Genomic DNA, 16,091 nt, shown 5'->3' with positions numbered 1-16,091 from the left:
CTGTTATTATGCATTTTCTTATATTTTTTAATAATGTAAATGTGATATTTGACTGACATTTCAGATCGCTTCGACATCAATATTGCTGTATTTGTGCACATGTAGTAAAATACGAGTTTATGGATGCGGCATGAAGGAATATTCACTCACTTCCTACGTCAGAATAACCAGGAAAGAACGGAAACCACAAAGCAAGGACACGAGGAGAAAAAATACATACACTCATCACCACAGTTTACACTGTATCGTATAAAGGATGGGGTTGTCCATGCGATAAGGAGTCTCCTTTTTTATCAAATATGGTAAACTATTGCCTCGAACACGTGTCACTGAATAGAGACACATTCAGAAAATGTTTTGTTTGTTGTTTAACACTGCAATGGCAAGTTCGTCCGAGGTGATTTTCACAATGTCGAGACTGACAACAATAGAGTGATACACACAACCATAGAGTGATACACACAACCACACGGTGATGCTGACAACCATAGAGTGATACACACAGCCATACAGTGATTCACACAACCACACGGTGATGATGACAACCATAGAGTGATACACACAGCCATAGAGTGATACACACAACCACACGGTGATGATGACAACCATAGACTGATACACACAACCATAGAGTGATACACACAACCACAGTGATGATGACAACCATACAGTGATACACACAACCACACGGTGATGATGACAACCATAGAGTGATACACACAGCCATACAGTGATACACACAACAACACAGTGATGATGACAACCATAGAGTGATACACACAACCACACAGTGATACACACAACCACACGGTGATGATGACAACCACGCAGTGATACACACAGCCATACAGTGATACACACAACCACACAGTGATACACACAACCACACATTGATACACACAACCACACGGTGATGATGACAACCACGCAGTGATACACACAGCCATACAGTGATACACACAACCACACAGTGATGCTGACAACCATAGTGAGTGAGTGAGTGAGTGAGTATGGCTTTACGCCGCTTTTAGCAATATTCCAGCAATATCACGGCGGGGGACACCAGAAATGGGCTTCACACATTGTACCCATGTCGGGAATCGAACACGGGTCTTCGGCGTGACGAGCGAACGCGACAACCATAGAGTGATACACACAGCCATAGAGTGATACATACAACCACACAGTGATGATGACAACCATAGTGATACACACAACCACACAGTGATGCTGACAACCATACAGTGATACACACAGCCAAACTGTGATGCTGACAACCATAGAGCGATACACACAGCCATACAGTGATACACACAGCAACACATTGATGCTGACAACCATACAGTGATACACACAGCCACACTCTGATGCTGACAACCATAGAGTGATACACACAACCATACAGTGATACACACAGCCACACTCTGATGCTGACAACCATAGAGTGATACACACAACCATGCAGTGATACACACAGCAACACATTGATGCTGACAACCATACAGTGATACACACAGCCACACTCTCATGCTGACAACCATAGAGTGATACACACAACCATACAGTGATACACACAACCATAGAGGGATACACACAACCATACAGTGATACACACAACCACACGGCGATGCTGACAACCACAGTGTGATACACACAACCGCATAGTCATATACACAATCAAACACAGACACAAACACAGTGAAACATACAAACACACAGTGAAGCAGTATTATTCAGTGCTGATCCATTCACCCAATAATACTGTTGCAACATACGCCAGTGTGATTCATTGCTGACCGATTCACCCAGTGAATATGTTGCAAAATACATCAGTATGATTCAGTGCTGCCCCATTCACCCATTGAAGCTTTTCCAACATACACGGGTATGATTCAGTGCTGACCCATTGAAGCTGTTGCAACATACACCGGTATGATTCAGTGCTGACCCATTCACCCAGTGAAGCTGTCACAACATACACCAGTATGATTCAGTGCTGACCCATTCACCCAGTGAAGCTGTCACAACATACACCAGTATGATTCAGTGCTGACCCATTGAAGCTGTCACAACATACACCGGTATGATTCACTGCTGACCCTTTCACCCAGTGAAGTTGTTGCAACGTAAAACACTGTGATTCATTGCTGACCGATTCACACAGTGAATCTGTTGAAAAATACATCAGTATGATTCAGTGCTGACCCATTCACCCAGTAAATCTACTGCAACATACGCCAGTATGATTCAGTGCTGACCCATTCACCCAATGAAGCTGTTGGAGCATATACCGGTATGATTCAGCGTTAACCCATTGAAACTGTTGCAAAATACATCAGTATGATTCAGCGCTGAACCATTCACCCAGTGAAGATGTTGCAACATACACCAGTATGATTCAGTGCTGACCCATTCACCCATTGAAGTTGTTGCAACATACATTAGTATGATTCAGTGCTGACTCATTTACCCAGTGAAACTGTTGCAACATACACCAGTGTGATTTAGTGCTGAACCATTAACCCAGTGAAACTGTTGCAACATACACCGGTATGAAACAGTGCTTACCCATTCACCCTTTGAGGCTGTTGCAACATACACCGGTATGATTCAGTGCTGACCTATTGAAGCTGTTGCAACATACACCAGTATAATTCAGTGCTGACCTTTTCGCCGAGTGAAGATTTTGCAACATTAAACATTTTGATTTAGTGCTAACCCACTAAACCCACTGAAGTTGTTGCAACATTAAACAATCTGATTCAGTGCTGACCTATTCACACAGTGAAGCTGTCACAACATAAAACACTTTGATTCAGTTCTGACCTATTCACTACTTGCGTCTCCAACACCAAACGCCTTGATACTTTTGGAATACTGTAAAGTGTGGCTATACCATATTCACTCACTCAGTGTGGTTTGCAGAGACATCAACTCCTGATTTCCTTTATATAACTTTAATACACAGAATTACAAGATAAAAGCTCTGCTTGTATTAGATTCTATAACTCCTCTTTGGGATGCAATGTCTGATTCTCTTCACAGCTCCCGTCATAACAAGGGTAGCTTAGACCGCAGATGTTTTCAGTGATGAAGCTCAGTGTGCACGGTTCGCCATTGTTCATGGCACTTTCTGCCAGTGCTGTGTAGTACTTCTTGATCCTCTTCTGCTGATTTGGTTTATATTGCTCACAATTGTGGGAATTCTTTCCGTAGTAAGTGCAGTCGAGGTTCATGTTTTTGCTATTATTCTTGCATGAAAAGAGACGTAGTCCTCGAGGTCCATTGCCGTGGTTTTCTTTATATTCGGCAAACCTGCATGTCCCCGATTTCACTGTTTTTGTACCCTTAAAGCACAGAAATAAACTGAATATAAATAAAGCACAGTATATCAAACAAAACGACGAAACACTTTCCATAAACAAAAGAATTGCCTGCTAAAAGCTGAGTCCATTGTACCATTCCGACAATAACATCAGCGTTTGTTTATGAATCACGACCAAATAGTTGTTATGTGGTAGAAGACGCTGTTGTAAAATTATTTGTGGTACTTGTCAGTGGCAACAATTGATTGGAGGGCTAGTAAATTGTCGAATTCTGTCGTGGCTAGATTTTAACGACAGACGGTGGCAGCGAGGAATCGAGAGTTTTCCATCTATTCGGCGATGGGAAATAAATAAAAACTTACTTTTTATGAACATTTCGTGATTGATGAGTGCTACCGATAGGGCAGGACATGCTTACACTTTTCTCGAACACCTGATGTCATCATTGATTTTCAGTGATCCATTCATATATTTCAAACCACTATTTTGCCTTTCACGCCCAGTGGAATCTGATTCGGCAGATAATCGAAACTGACGTTTTATATCACACAGATTCCCAATTACATGTAGGCTGCAAGTGTTTTTGGACTAAAGAAAAGACAACTGTTGCTTTTGATTTGTTCGAAGTACAAATGAGGTATATTATTTACATTCACACTTCGCATCATGTATATGGATATGAAATATTGGTCGAGATGCTGACCGTGTACGTTGCGCCCAGTCCATCTACAGAGAAGGTGGCAGGGAGCAGCACAACTATTCCAAAGATGACGGTCCACACATCCATGTTAGCTACAAAAATATGAAATAAAGGAGAATTAGATTAAGCCTTTACTGCCTTTTATAAGTCTGAAGAAACAAACGCTGAACAGAAGTGTTGTGCAAGATATAAAATGGAAATGTTTGATCAATGGGTGCATGGATGAATCAATTCTGTTTAAATATACAATACTATCTATCAATATATTTCTTTTGATAAATACATTTTAGTCTGTATAGGATGTGCAGATCTTGGTGGTAGTAGCAAACATTCAAACATACATACATGCATACGTATGTACATACATACATGCATGCATACATACACGCACGCACGCACGCACGCACGCACGCACGCACGCATACATACATACATACATACATACATACATACACACACTTAGGCTTAAATGTGTCATCAAACAGTGACACGTGTTTATTCATATCCTCGTCACTTGACCTAATGTGTATCGAATAGTATAGGATTTCCTTGTTTTCCTTATGTTACCTAATAGCTGACTGCATTTACTGGTTCGTGGATACTCATCAAGGTGTTGATGCTTTAGGTTTAGAGTAAACTTTGCCTCATATTGCAAGTTACATTTATATAAAAACTAATCGTTATTTACCGCCTACATGATCTAGCGGATGGAGCGCCTGTCCTCGTAAAGTTGTTTAAAGTTGGTACACTGAAACAGTATACTGAATGGGGCATTCATGTTTAACTACAGCATGGCACACACACACACACACGCACGCACACGCACACACACACGGACACACACACACGCACACACACACGCACGCACGCACACACACTCGCTCTGAACATTAGTTCTGCTATATCACAGCACGCTGGCTCAATGTGAAGCCCAAAGTGATACAGGTCTAAGACTTACTTCAGTTAAAGCCACAAGCACGCGTATGATGACAACAAACCTAGCAATCAATACGCACCAGGACTAGGTTACTGGCACGCCCAAGGGACGTAGCTCTACACGACGAATTCTGCGCTTTAAAAGACAAGGCTCCCCGAGACCCCAGTTACTTGTGAAGTGAATTGTACGTAGAACAACATTGCCACTACCCGTTCCAGGAATCATCCACTTTAACTAAATTTCATAAGGTATGCCTGTCAAATGGTACTTACTTTTTGAGTGTCTGTGTCTTTTGGATCCACCGTGGAACCTGGTTGATGCTTAGAGATAGTTATGTTCAATGTCTTCACAGATGGATTTCACGCACAGAGAAGACATTGATTTTAAGCTACGGGCCTGCCTTCTGACATGTCACAGTTCAGCGTTTAATTTATTTCAAGCTATATATTACATCCGCAATGATAAGCAAAACCTGACATGACCCGATACGTATCCAATTTCCTCACTGTATATCCTATATTGTCCGTCATGCGATAGCATCTAGATAGTAGTCCTAATGTGTTGGTGCAGAACGGTCCACCTTTACAACCAATCGCTTTGCTAAAAACAGTTAAAACAGTTAGTTAATATACAGAAACAAGGAAATCCTATACTATTCGAACTACACTATGAACAATAATACACATTAGGTCAGATGACGAGGATATGAATAAACACGTGTCACTGTTTGATGACACATTTAAGCCTACAAGTTAGTCGCCATCTCAGACTAGCTTTATTTTTACTGATGTAAGTGCTATTTTTATCTTTGCCGAATGAAGGCAATTTTATACGCATAGAACATCTGTAGCATCTTAATCTGGTTTAATTATTTTTGTCTTACACAATTCATAAAGTGAATGTTTTTTTTAGATTTATAACATATATACTAGCCACATGTCAATGTTAACGTACAGATGTGAGATGTAAATACATGCGGCATGGTATCTCCGTGGACTGTCACTATGAACCCGGAAGTAATCCTGACTAGTACAAGCACAGTCTCTCTCTCTCTCTCTCTCTCTCTCTCTCTCTCTCTCTCTCTCTCTCTCTCTCTCTCTCTCTCTCTCTCTCTCTCTCTCTCTCTCTCTCTCTCTCTCTAGCCGCCTCAGTTTCGACTGAAAGTGTGATTCAGTAACAAGACGTTTTCTTCCGCATATGGACCTTGACCTTGTCATTGATATAATTTGGTCTTTGGGCGTTTTGACTGGTTTGGGCGTTGTCCCATTTGCTACGTCACAAAGAGCGAGATAGCGGGGAACTACTGCTTATCGAACTTGACCTGCCGTCTAAAAGTAGCCTTCCTGTTATCAAATATGGTAAAATATTGGCTCGAACACGTGTCATTAAATAGGGACACATTCAGAGAACGTTTTGCTTGTTGTTTAACACTGCAATCAGCAATATTCCGGTTATGTGACAGGCGGCCTGTAAATATCTTGGACTAGACAATCCGGTGATTGATAGTGCGTCGGGTACGATGACACACAAGTCACCCAGGTCACCAGGCATTACGACTCGAGCCTGGTCACCTCCTACGGCCAGCAAAGGTTACTGGCGACGAATATTAACCCGGACTACTCATGGAGACATTCAGAGAATGACAGCGCCAGAAGGAATGAGTGAGTATGGTTTTACGCCGCTTTTAGCAATATTCCAGCAATATCGCGGCGGGGGACACCAGAAATGGGCTTCACACATTGTACCCATGTCGGGAATCGAACCCGGGTCTTCGGCGTGACGAGCGAACGCTTTAACCACTAGGCTACCCGACCGCCCGACACAGAGGGAAGCAGAAGATGACACTACACCGGTCTATATTAATCCCATGACAAGAAAACAGAAAATAACCCTGAGGGATTCCCACCACGGTGTAGTACAGAGCAGTCAAGGAAAACCCGGGTGGTGAGATCATCTGGGAGATTCCAACAATCACTTGTCAGCAAATGTTTCAGTCACTGTAGCTTCACCATAAGCGACGACATCAGACACTAGCAGGCTCGCCCGAGGAGATTGTGGTTAAAGTTAACAACTGTCTCAACTGGACATTTGTAAATATAAAAAAAAAACCATTTTTTTTTATTTCAAACCTATAAACGTACATATCATACAAGAATGTCAGGGTCTGAATCTAGCTTAATCCGCAACACCACAACAACGTCGGAGCCGCCACCTTCACGACGACATCGTTCAAGAGCGTTGCTCTATATCCTCGTTGCCGTCTCACTGATCTTCAATGTTGTTTTAGCTGTCATCTTCGGCATCCAAACGCTGAAGCCAAGATTGTTTCATCAAAAGAACACGGACGCATCTTCTGTTCAGCTTGACCATGTGCGGTCAAATGCTGATGTGTGTTTTACTTGTGGTCAGCTGGGTCCACTGGTCGAAGCTCAAGACACTCTCTATGACGTCATTCGAACCTCCGCGCATCATTTATGCTGTCAAAGAAAGAATGTTGACGTCACAGAAATGTTCAAGAAGGTAATTCTATAAATACACAATTTATACCGCCTTATCACACTTGTTGCTGGTTCTATTTTTATTGATAATATTAGTTAGCGGAGAAAAGTTGAGTTGTTATACACAATGTTCCCCTTTGAGGGAAGGCGGGTGGTCATCAGCATGATCTTGTTTAATTTGTGAAAAAAACTTGTTTTCCAATTTTCCATTCACAGTACATTTATCGACTAATCAGTCCGTCGGTGTCTGATATAACTGGTTCTATTTATCAGCGAAGTGTGCTATTTTTAACAACCATACTTTCTTCCGTGTTTCAATTGAGAATTTCAAGGAAGCGTAACTGAGGAAATCACTAACCTTGTCCCACTTCTGTGGTTGTTGGTTTGTTTTTTAACGCCGCACTCAACAATACGAGTATCCCGGTCTGTAAATAATCGAGTCTATACTAGATAACCCAGTGACTGACATCAAGAGCATCGATCTATACCATTGGGATAGGATGACATGCACCAACCGAGTCAGCTAGTCTTACCACCCCATTTCCGTCAGTCGCCTGTTACGTTAATCATGGATTTGCTGAAATCTCTCTCTCTCTCTCTCTCTCTCTCTCTCTCTCTCTCTCTCTCTCTCTCTCTCCTCTCTCCTCCATCGCTCTCTCTATCCCTCTCTCACTCTTCCTCTCTCCCCCTCTCTCTCACTCTCTCTGTCTCTCTCTCTTTCTCTCTCACTCTCTCTGTCACTCTCTGTCTCTCTCTCTCTTTCTCTCTCACTCTCTCTGTCACTCTCTGTCTCTCTCTCTCTCTCCTTTCTCTCTCACTCTCTATCCTTCTCACTCTCTCTCTATACCTTACTCTCTGTCTCTCCCCCCCTCTCTCTCACTCTCTCATGGTATCTGACAATGGAATCTGTTTTGTCAGACGATACAGCATGGTGATTGTCTGGCTTTGAGGTTTTATATTAAATAGTGAATTGCAGTACACTATATTTCAGATGATCGTAGACGAGTTCTCCGGGCGAACTTCAGGTTTGTAAAACTAATACATCAACCCTGTTAATTGTAGCTATGTCAAGTCGTTATGTCAAATTCCAATGTGTCTTTGTGTAGGTTTTCAAAGAAATGAGCGACCTTTTAGTAACCCATACATTTATATATTCCTTCCGCAGTACATTCTAATGAGAGTGTGATAATCCATTCCCCGTCTCTTGTTATTTCTGCTGAATTCAATCTTTTACATCAATTCGTGATAATTAGAATAAACAATAAAATAACCATGAAAAATGAGTGAGTGAGTGTGTATGGTTTTACCGCCGCTTGTAGCAATACTTCAGCAATATGACGGCGGGGGACACCAGAAATGGGCTTCACACATTGTACCCATGTCGGGAATCGAGCCCGTGATGTCGAACGCTTTAACTACTGGGCTACCCTCCGCCCCAATACCCATGATAAGTAGCATGTGCCTGTGCCGTGATTACATCAGTATGATGGCGTCACGATTTTGTTCCTGCCGACCCCGTGAAGATCCGGGGTAGAATAGGTCTTCAGCAACCCATGCTTGCTGCAAAAGGCGACTATACTTGTCGTGAGAGGCGACTAACGGTATCGGGTGGTCAGGCTCGCTAACGTGGTTGATGCATGTCATCATATCCCAATCACGGGGATCGCTGCTCATGATGTCAATCAGTGGATTGTCTGGTCCAGACTCGATTATTTACAGACCGCCGTCATATAGTCGGAATATTGCTGAGTGTGGCATTAAACAGCAAACAAATTGTTGTGGCAGTTGATTCTGAGGCAGCAGTTCACTAACATTATGATCGGTCATTGTTTAACTGACCCAACAGGCCATTTATGAAAAATTATAGAGAAAGTATAAAGTCTACTTAAAATAAATTACGTATCATATATGTAGTCAGTTTGTCATGGCTGGTGGGTTGTTGGTATTCTTTAACTTATTTTGAGTAGTATATTAGCCATAAATATTATGTTTTGCGTAATCAACTCGGAAACTGTTGTATGTTTTGTGGGGTTCTGTTGTCAGGGTCGGATCAATTGGATTCTGATTCCGTAGTGAAGGGCAACCGCGACAACACTCACTCAGGATCCACAGGGGCACATCTGGTCATGGTTCCTATCAAAGGTACAGTCATACCGTTTGTCTAGAGGGACACGTGTTGCACGCCTATCCAAGGTACAGTCATACCGCTTGTCTAGAGGGGCACGTGTTGCCCGCCCATCCTAGGTACAGTCATACCGCTTGTCTAGAGGGGCACGTGTTGCACGCCCATCCTAGGTACAGTCATACCGCTTGTCTAGAGGGGCACGTGTTGCCTGCTCATCCTAGGTACAGTCATACCGCTTGTCTAGAGGGGCACGTGTTGCCCGCTCATCCTAGGTACAGTCATACCGCTTGTCTAGAGGGGCACGTGTTGCCCGTCCATCCTAGGTACAATCATACCGCTTGTCTAGAGGGGCACGTGTTGCCCGCTCATCCTAGGTACAGTCATACCGCTTTTCTAGAGGGGCACGTGTTGCCGCTCATCCGAGGTACAGTCATACCGCCTGTCTAGAGGGGCACGTGTTGCCCCCTCATCCTAGGTACAATCATACCGCTTGTCTAGAGGGGTACGTGTTGCCCGCCCATCCTAGGTACAGTCATATCGCTTGTCTAGAGGGGCACGTGTTGCCCGCTCATCCTAGGTACAGTCATACCGTTTGTCTAGAGGGAGACGTGTTGCCCGCTCATCCTAGGTACAGTCATACCGTTTGTCTAGGTTGTCACGTGTTACACGCTCATCCTAGGTACAGTCGTACCACTTGTCTAGAGGGGCACGTGTTGCCCGCCCATCCTAGGTACAGTCATACCGTTTGTCTAGAGGGGCACGTGTTTCCCGCCCATCCTAGGTACAGTCATACCGTTTGTCTAGAAGGGCACGTGTTGCCCAATCATCCTAGGTACAGTCATACCGTTTGTCTAGAGGGAGACGTGTTGCCCGCTCCTCCTAAGTACAGTCATACCACTTGTCTAGAGGGGCACGTGTTGCCCGCTCATCTTAGGTACAGTCATACCGCTTGTCTAGAGGGGCACGTGTTGCCCGCTCATCCTAGGTACAGTCATACGGCTTGTCTAGAGGGGCACGTGTTGCCCGCCCACCCTAGGTACAGTCATACCGATTTTCTAGAGGGGCACGTGTTGCCGCTCATCCGAGGTACAGTCATACCACTCGTCTAGAGGGGCACGTGTTGCCCGCTAATCCTAGGTACAGTCATACCGCTTGTCTTGAGGGGCACGTGTTGCCCGCCCATCCTAGGTACAGTCATACCGCTTGTCTAGAGGGGCACATGTTGCCCGCTCGTCCTAGGCACAGTCATACCGCTTGTCTAGAGGGTCACGTGTTGCCCGCTCGTCCTAGGTACAGTCATACCGCTTGTCTAGAGGGGCACGTGTTGCCCGCTCAGACTAGGTACAGTCATACCGCTTGTCTAGAGGGTCACGTGTTGCCCGCTCATCCTAGGTACAGTGATACCGCTTGTCTAGAGGGGCACGTGTTACACGCTCATCTGAGGTGCCACAATTCACTACGTAGAAGTGCGTCCCTTAGACATGCCAAGCATTTCTGATCGTGGGTTCGAATCCCGGTTCGTCCAGATAATAGATTTCTAGGGTTGTCTGCGCCATACCCGTGCTCGCTGGTTTCACCAAAATGGTAAACGTCTAGGACCTGCATCACCTGCCTCACCTGCTTTCCTTCCACGTTCAGCTGACACGTCGTCATAAAACTGGAAATCTGTTCATAGCAGCATTAAACCCAACTTCTCAACCAGTCGTGTCTATTTGTAGTTTTATTCACTTGTCGCGTGATAAACCCTTAGAGGAGTAGCCATCATTCAAGTAAGAATTTTTTAATATATATTTCAGGACATGTATTCAATGGTGATAGTGACTGAATAACGTAAGGAGATCTATGTGTATCTGTTATGTTTGACATCGGTAATACAACTTAAAATCCTGCCGACTCACTTTAATGCTATCACCATGAGCATTCATTTAACGCATGTAACAAAGACAAATCTAACAACTTTGTCAAAGACTATTCTAACGTATTTGTCCTTTCCCAGGGTCGCCGCCAGCATGGACAGCCCATGATGACTACCACATGTCCTTCTGTGCCAATGTCGCATGCGATAACGGAACGATCAGGGTACGAGACGCTGGGGCCTACCTCGTGTACTCGCACATCACATTTAACGTGACACGTGGCTCCACATACACCATCTTCACACACACAATGCACCTTACCAGACGGAACATGCCCCCGAAACAGCTTCTTCTGATGAGTAAAACCTCATTCTCACGAACAGCATCTCCACAGCGTAACTCTTTTCTCTACGCCGTTTTGAAACTCGAAGAACGCGATGCCATCGGCGTGTATATACCTGATCAAAACGCTGATCTGGTCGAAAAGGGTAGGTTTTCAAACTACATGGGTATTTTCAAATTGTGAGGTGAGGTGGTGAAATGAGGAATAAAGACTATTATTGCACTTTTGTAGCAACGGGAGTATGTTCAACATGGATGTCTTCCCATCCTGACACTGGTATAGCTTTGTTTGTTATATTCAATAGATATACTTTGTATGTATTTAAGATTGCATGTGAACTATATTCTGTGAACGTATTGATTGAGTTCTCCAAAAAGAAATAACATAACAAAAAAACATTAAGTGGTACACATTGGACACATCTTTTCTTAACGTACATACTTCTCTATATGTTTCTACAATTGGTTCGCATTTCTTTTCTCACATGCATATATTCATTGCCATCAAAGAATCAATGTTAGCATATGAAGTACAAAAACAGTTTGAAAAACAAACATGTTTGCAGCTGCAACAATATATGAAAATCAAGGTTTAAAACTGCTGACATTAAGTATTACACACACACACACACCCAACCCCCCAACCCCCACCCCCACACCCCACCCCCACACCCCACCCCACACACACACACTATGATTTACCTTTTCTTCAAGTATAGCCTACAGTTACTAAGATAGATTATATAGCACTTTCTACTCTTTTCAGGCCTTAAATCATTCCTTCAATATTCACCTCACTTAATATATTACCATTTAACTTATCTTTTCGTTTCATATTTTAATACACTTGTTGTAGATTATAGCCGTAGGATTAGGTTTATTCCCGTCTCACTTACAGTTTTTGAGGTATGGTGCTTACTATATTAAAATATTATTTATTTTTTATTTTCCCCACCTACCCCGACTGCGAAATTGCCTGCGGTCGTTAACCCCCAAAACAGTACAATACAGGATTACCTCACATTTTCATGATAGAGTTGGAGGAGAATTTCCGAAAAAAACTGCACAAGAGCTATTGTTTGTTAGGTCTATCCTATGTTTGATGTAGCATTGTTTTGATTACAGTGAAGACTAATTGTTAAGTTAAGTGAAAGGTATTTGTTATCATGTCAAATAAATTTGTCTCCTTATAAATAATTTGGCTTTTTTTTATATCAAATTTGACTATGTAAGAACCTCAAAAGTAATTTCAGGGAATATGTCTAAAAAACTTTCATGTTAAATCAGGGAATATGTGTAATACCTGAACATTTTAGGGATTATGTATATACCCTGAGTGAATCTGACATTAAATATATTCCCTGAAAATTTCAGGGATTATACATATTCCCTGATTAGACGTATTCCCTGTAACATATATACTTACATGTGGACATGTACGTATATATGTGTCTGTGTGTGTGGTATGTGTGTGCCTTCTTGTCCGGATGTATGCCTGTTTTATAGTGCTACACCATGGAGATATCGTTCCGCAGTTTGACATCTCTGCTTAGGGATAATATGCTGATCTCAAAACCGACCGCTTTCTGGGCAGACACTATACCACGGACTGTGAGTGAGTGAGTGAGTGAGTGAGTGAGTGAGTGAGTGAGTGAGTGAGAAAGTGAGTGAGTGAGTGAGTGAGTGAGTGAGTGAGTGAGTGAGTGAGTGAGTGAGTGAGTGAGTGAGTGAGTGGTTTTACGCTGCTTTTAGCAATATTCCAGCAATATCACGGCGGGGGACACCACATTGTACATGGCTTCGAATCGAATCGAATCCGGGTCTTTGGCGTGACGAGCGAACGCTTTAACCACTAGGCTACCCGACTGCCCCCTTCGGACTGTGAATGTGATGAATAGGCATGCCATTGAAGGCAGTTATTATGTATATATTGCTTCTGATGGATACATAGATAACTATATATTACTACTGTAGTACCGACAAATGTTTCAATCACAGTCTGACGGGAAATCGTGGTTTTGCACAGCTAAGTTATTATTGATATTCTTTATCCACTATATGTTTTGAGTGATCATGAAAATTTGAATATCCACATTGTTAACAACCAGCGACTATTACTCCCATATGTTGTATGTGTGTCATTTAACAAAATGTCAATAAAATGTAATTTTAACTGATGGTTTGCTTTCTGAATCCGTTCACATAGGGTAAAATGTCTAGAGGTTTCCCACACAGACCCCTAAATTAGAATAGGTCCAAGAGTAGAACAGGTCCAAGAATAGAACAGGTCCAAGAATAGAATAGGTCCAAGAATGGAACAGGTCCAAGAATAGAACAGGTCCAAGAATGGAACAGGTCCAAGAATAGAACAGGTCCAAGAAAAGAACAGGCCCAAGAATGGAACAGGTCCAAGAATAGAATAGATCCAATTGGATCGAGTTGTGGCTTGGCAACTTGGTTGAGGCTTCAAATAATTTCAATCACAGGTTCGTCTGGTCTAGATTCGTTCTTTTACAGAACGCTGTGATAGGCAGCTCGAAAATGGCTGCAGCGGTAGAAAACAGATTAGTCATAACAACAGGAGTAGCTAATATCAACATTGTGGAAAGCCACACTCTCAGGAAGAGTACCAAACTGTGGTGCTATGACATGTTTGTTTGTATGTTTGTATGTTTGTATGTTTGTTGTTTAACGCCGCACTCAGCAATATTCCAGCTATATGACAGCGGTCTGTAAGTAATCGAGTCTGGGCTAGACAATCCAGTGATTGATATCATGAGCATCAATCCACGCAATTGGGATCAATGACATGTATCACCCAAGTCAGCGAGCCTGACCACCCGATCCCGTTAGTCGCATTTTACGACAAGCATAGTCACCTTTTACGGCAAGCATGGGTTGCTGAAGACCTATTCTTCCCCGGAATCTTCACGGGTCCAACAACATGTAGCACAAACTACCGTCCAACAGGTATGTCATACGGACAGGTAGCAATAATACCATCCCCATGCACATTGCCCCAACATATGGCCATACAAGCCCCCAGACACATACCACTGACCAGTGACACCACCATACAGTGTTTTCCCACGGACAGTCAGTCATACAATTTCACAATGTTTGTTTGTTGTTTATTGTTTGTTGTTTAGCGCCGCACTCCAGAAATATGGCGGCGACCTGTAAATAATCGAGTCTGGAACAGACAATCCAGTGATTGATGTCATGAGCATCGATCAAAGCAATTGGGATACGATGACATGCATCAACCAAGTCAGCGAGCCTGACCACCCGATCCTGTTAGTCGCCTCTAACGTCAAGCATAGTCGCATTTTACGGCAAGCATGGGTAGCTGAAGACCTATTCTACCCCGGATCTTCACGGATTTCAGGCAATCATGTTTCCTGTAACCAGATATTCGGAGCGTTTGTTTTATGTTTGACCAGGACAATGGAACGCGAATGTATATTTAGATTTATAGACTAACGTAACTGACACATGTACATAATATCAGCATAGTATTACAGCAATACCGATACAGTTCCCCGAATAACGTCACAACGTGTGAACCCCATTTCTGGTGTTCCCCGACGTGATATTGCTGGCATATTGCTAAAATTGGTGTAAACCATACTCACTCACTATAGCCACAGCATTCGGTCATCACATGTGGCTATTCCTTATATTGAGCATTCGTTTAGGGCAATTCTTCGAACTGCTAAGCTCATAAATAGAAATGTCAGTTTAGCCAGCGTGTACCTATTAATAAACTAAAGATGGTACTTGTTCTTATGCGCTCGGCATTAAGGGGCTAAAACAAGGACTGGTTGGCTCGGAGTCAGTATACTGTGTCTGAGTGGGGTACTCATGTTAAAACTGCACTGTAGCTAAAGCTAAAGCTACAGCTAGCACTATAAATCGGCATCAGTCCGGAATAGTACAAGCAACCACACAAACTCACACACGTGCATGCATGTCGCTATATACGTGCAATGCGACGTAAAACCCAAATTCACCACACCTAACCCAGATCACTGTCATTCATGATTTTGACGTGTCCAAAACACAATGTCTCAGTCATGTTAGTACCAAAGTACATATGTAACAGCCTGTCTCTCATCCATGTTGGAACAAAGCCAATTCTGTATTCTATATGTCGGTATATCTCCTCACAGTATCAACTCTTACCAACGAATGAAGAGATGACGTCGAATAATTATTTCAGCTAGTGTGAATGCGACACAATACACATGCCATTTAAATATGGTCATATGATATGCAGTGTATTTTCAAATTAATGTCTCGTGTTC

General features: G+C 42.9%; 2 protein-coding genes across 2 annotated transcripts; one reads left to right on the top strand and one right to left on the bottom strand.

Annotated features, from left to right (window-relative positions):
- Positions 1-3,002: 3,002 nt before the first annotated feature.
- LOC139448588 (uncharacterized) lies at positions 3,003-5,372 on the bottom strand. The gene is made up of 3 exons (XM_071230156.1): positions 5,236-5,372; positions 4,030-4,118; positions 3,003-3,347 (listed from the first exon to the last, which is right to left on the bottom strand). The coding sequence occupies exons 2-3, from the start codon at positions 4,111-4,113 to the stop codon at positions 3,003-3,005; spliced, it is 429 nt and encodes a 142-aa protein (XP_071086257.1). The 5' UTR covers positions 4,114-4,118; positions 5,236-5,372.
- A 1,745-nt stretch (positions 5,373-7,117) lies between these two features.
- LOC139447118 (uncharacterized) lies at positions 7,118-11,968 on the top strand. Its single transcript, XM_071228288.1, has 4 exons — positions 7,118-7,483; positions 8,453-8,486; positions 9,505-9,603; positions 11,583-11,968. Exons 1-4 carry the CDS (start codon positions 7,118-7,120, stop codon positions 11,966-11,968), a joined length of 885 nt encoding a protein of 294 aa, XP_071084389.1.
- Positions 11,969-16,091: the final 4,123 nt, after the last annotated feature.

This window comes from Haliotis cracherodii, unplaced genomic scaffold (assembly GCF_022045235.1).
Source record: "Haliotis cracherodii isolate W230 unplaced genomic scaffold, xgHalCrac1.p SCAF_7, whole genome shotgun sequence".
In the NCBI taxonomy this organism is placed as follows: Eukaryota; Metazoa; Mollusca; class Gastropoda; order Lepetellida; family Haliotidae; genus Haliotis; species Haliotis cracherodii.
This window is presented reverse-complemented; position numbering and strand designations above follow the sequence as displayed.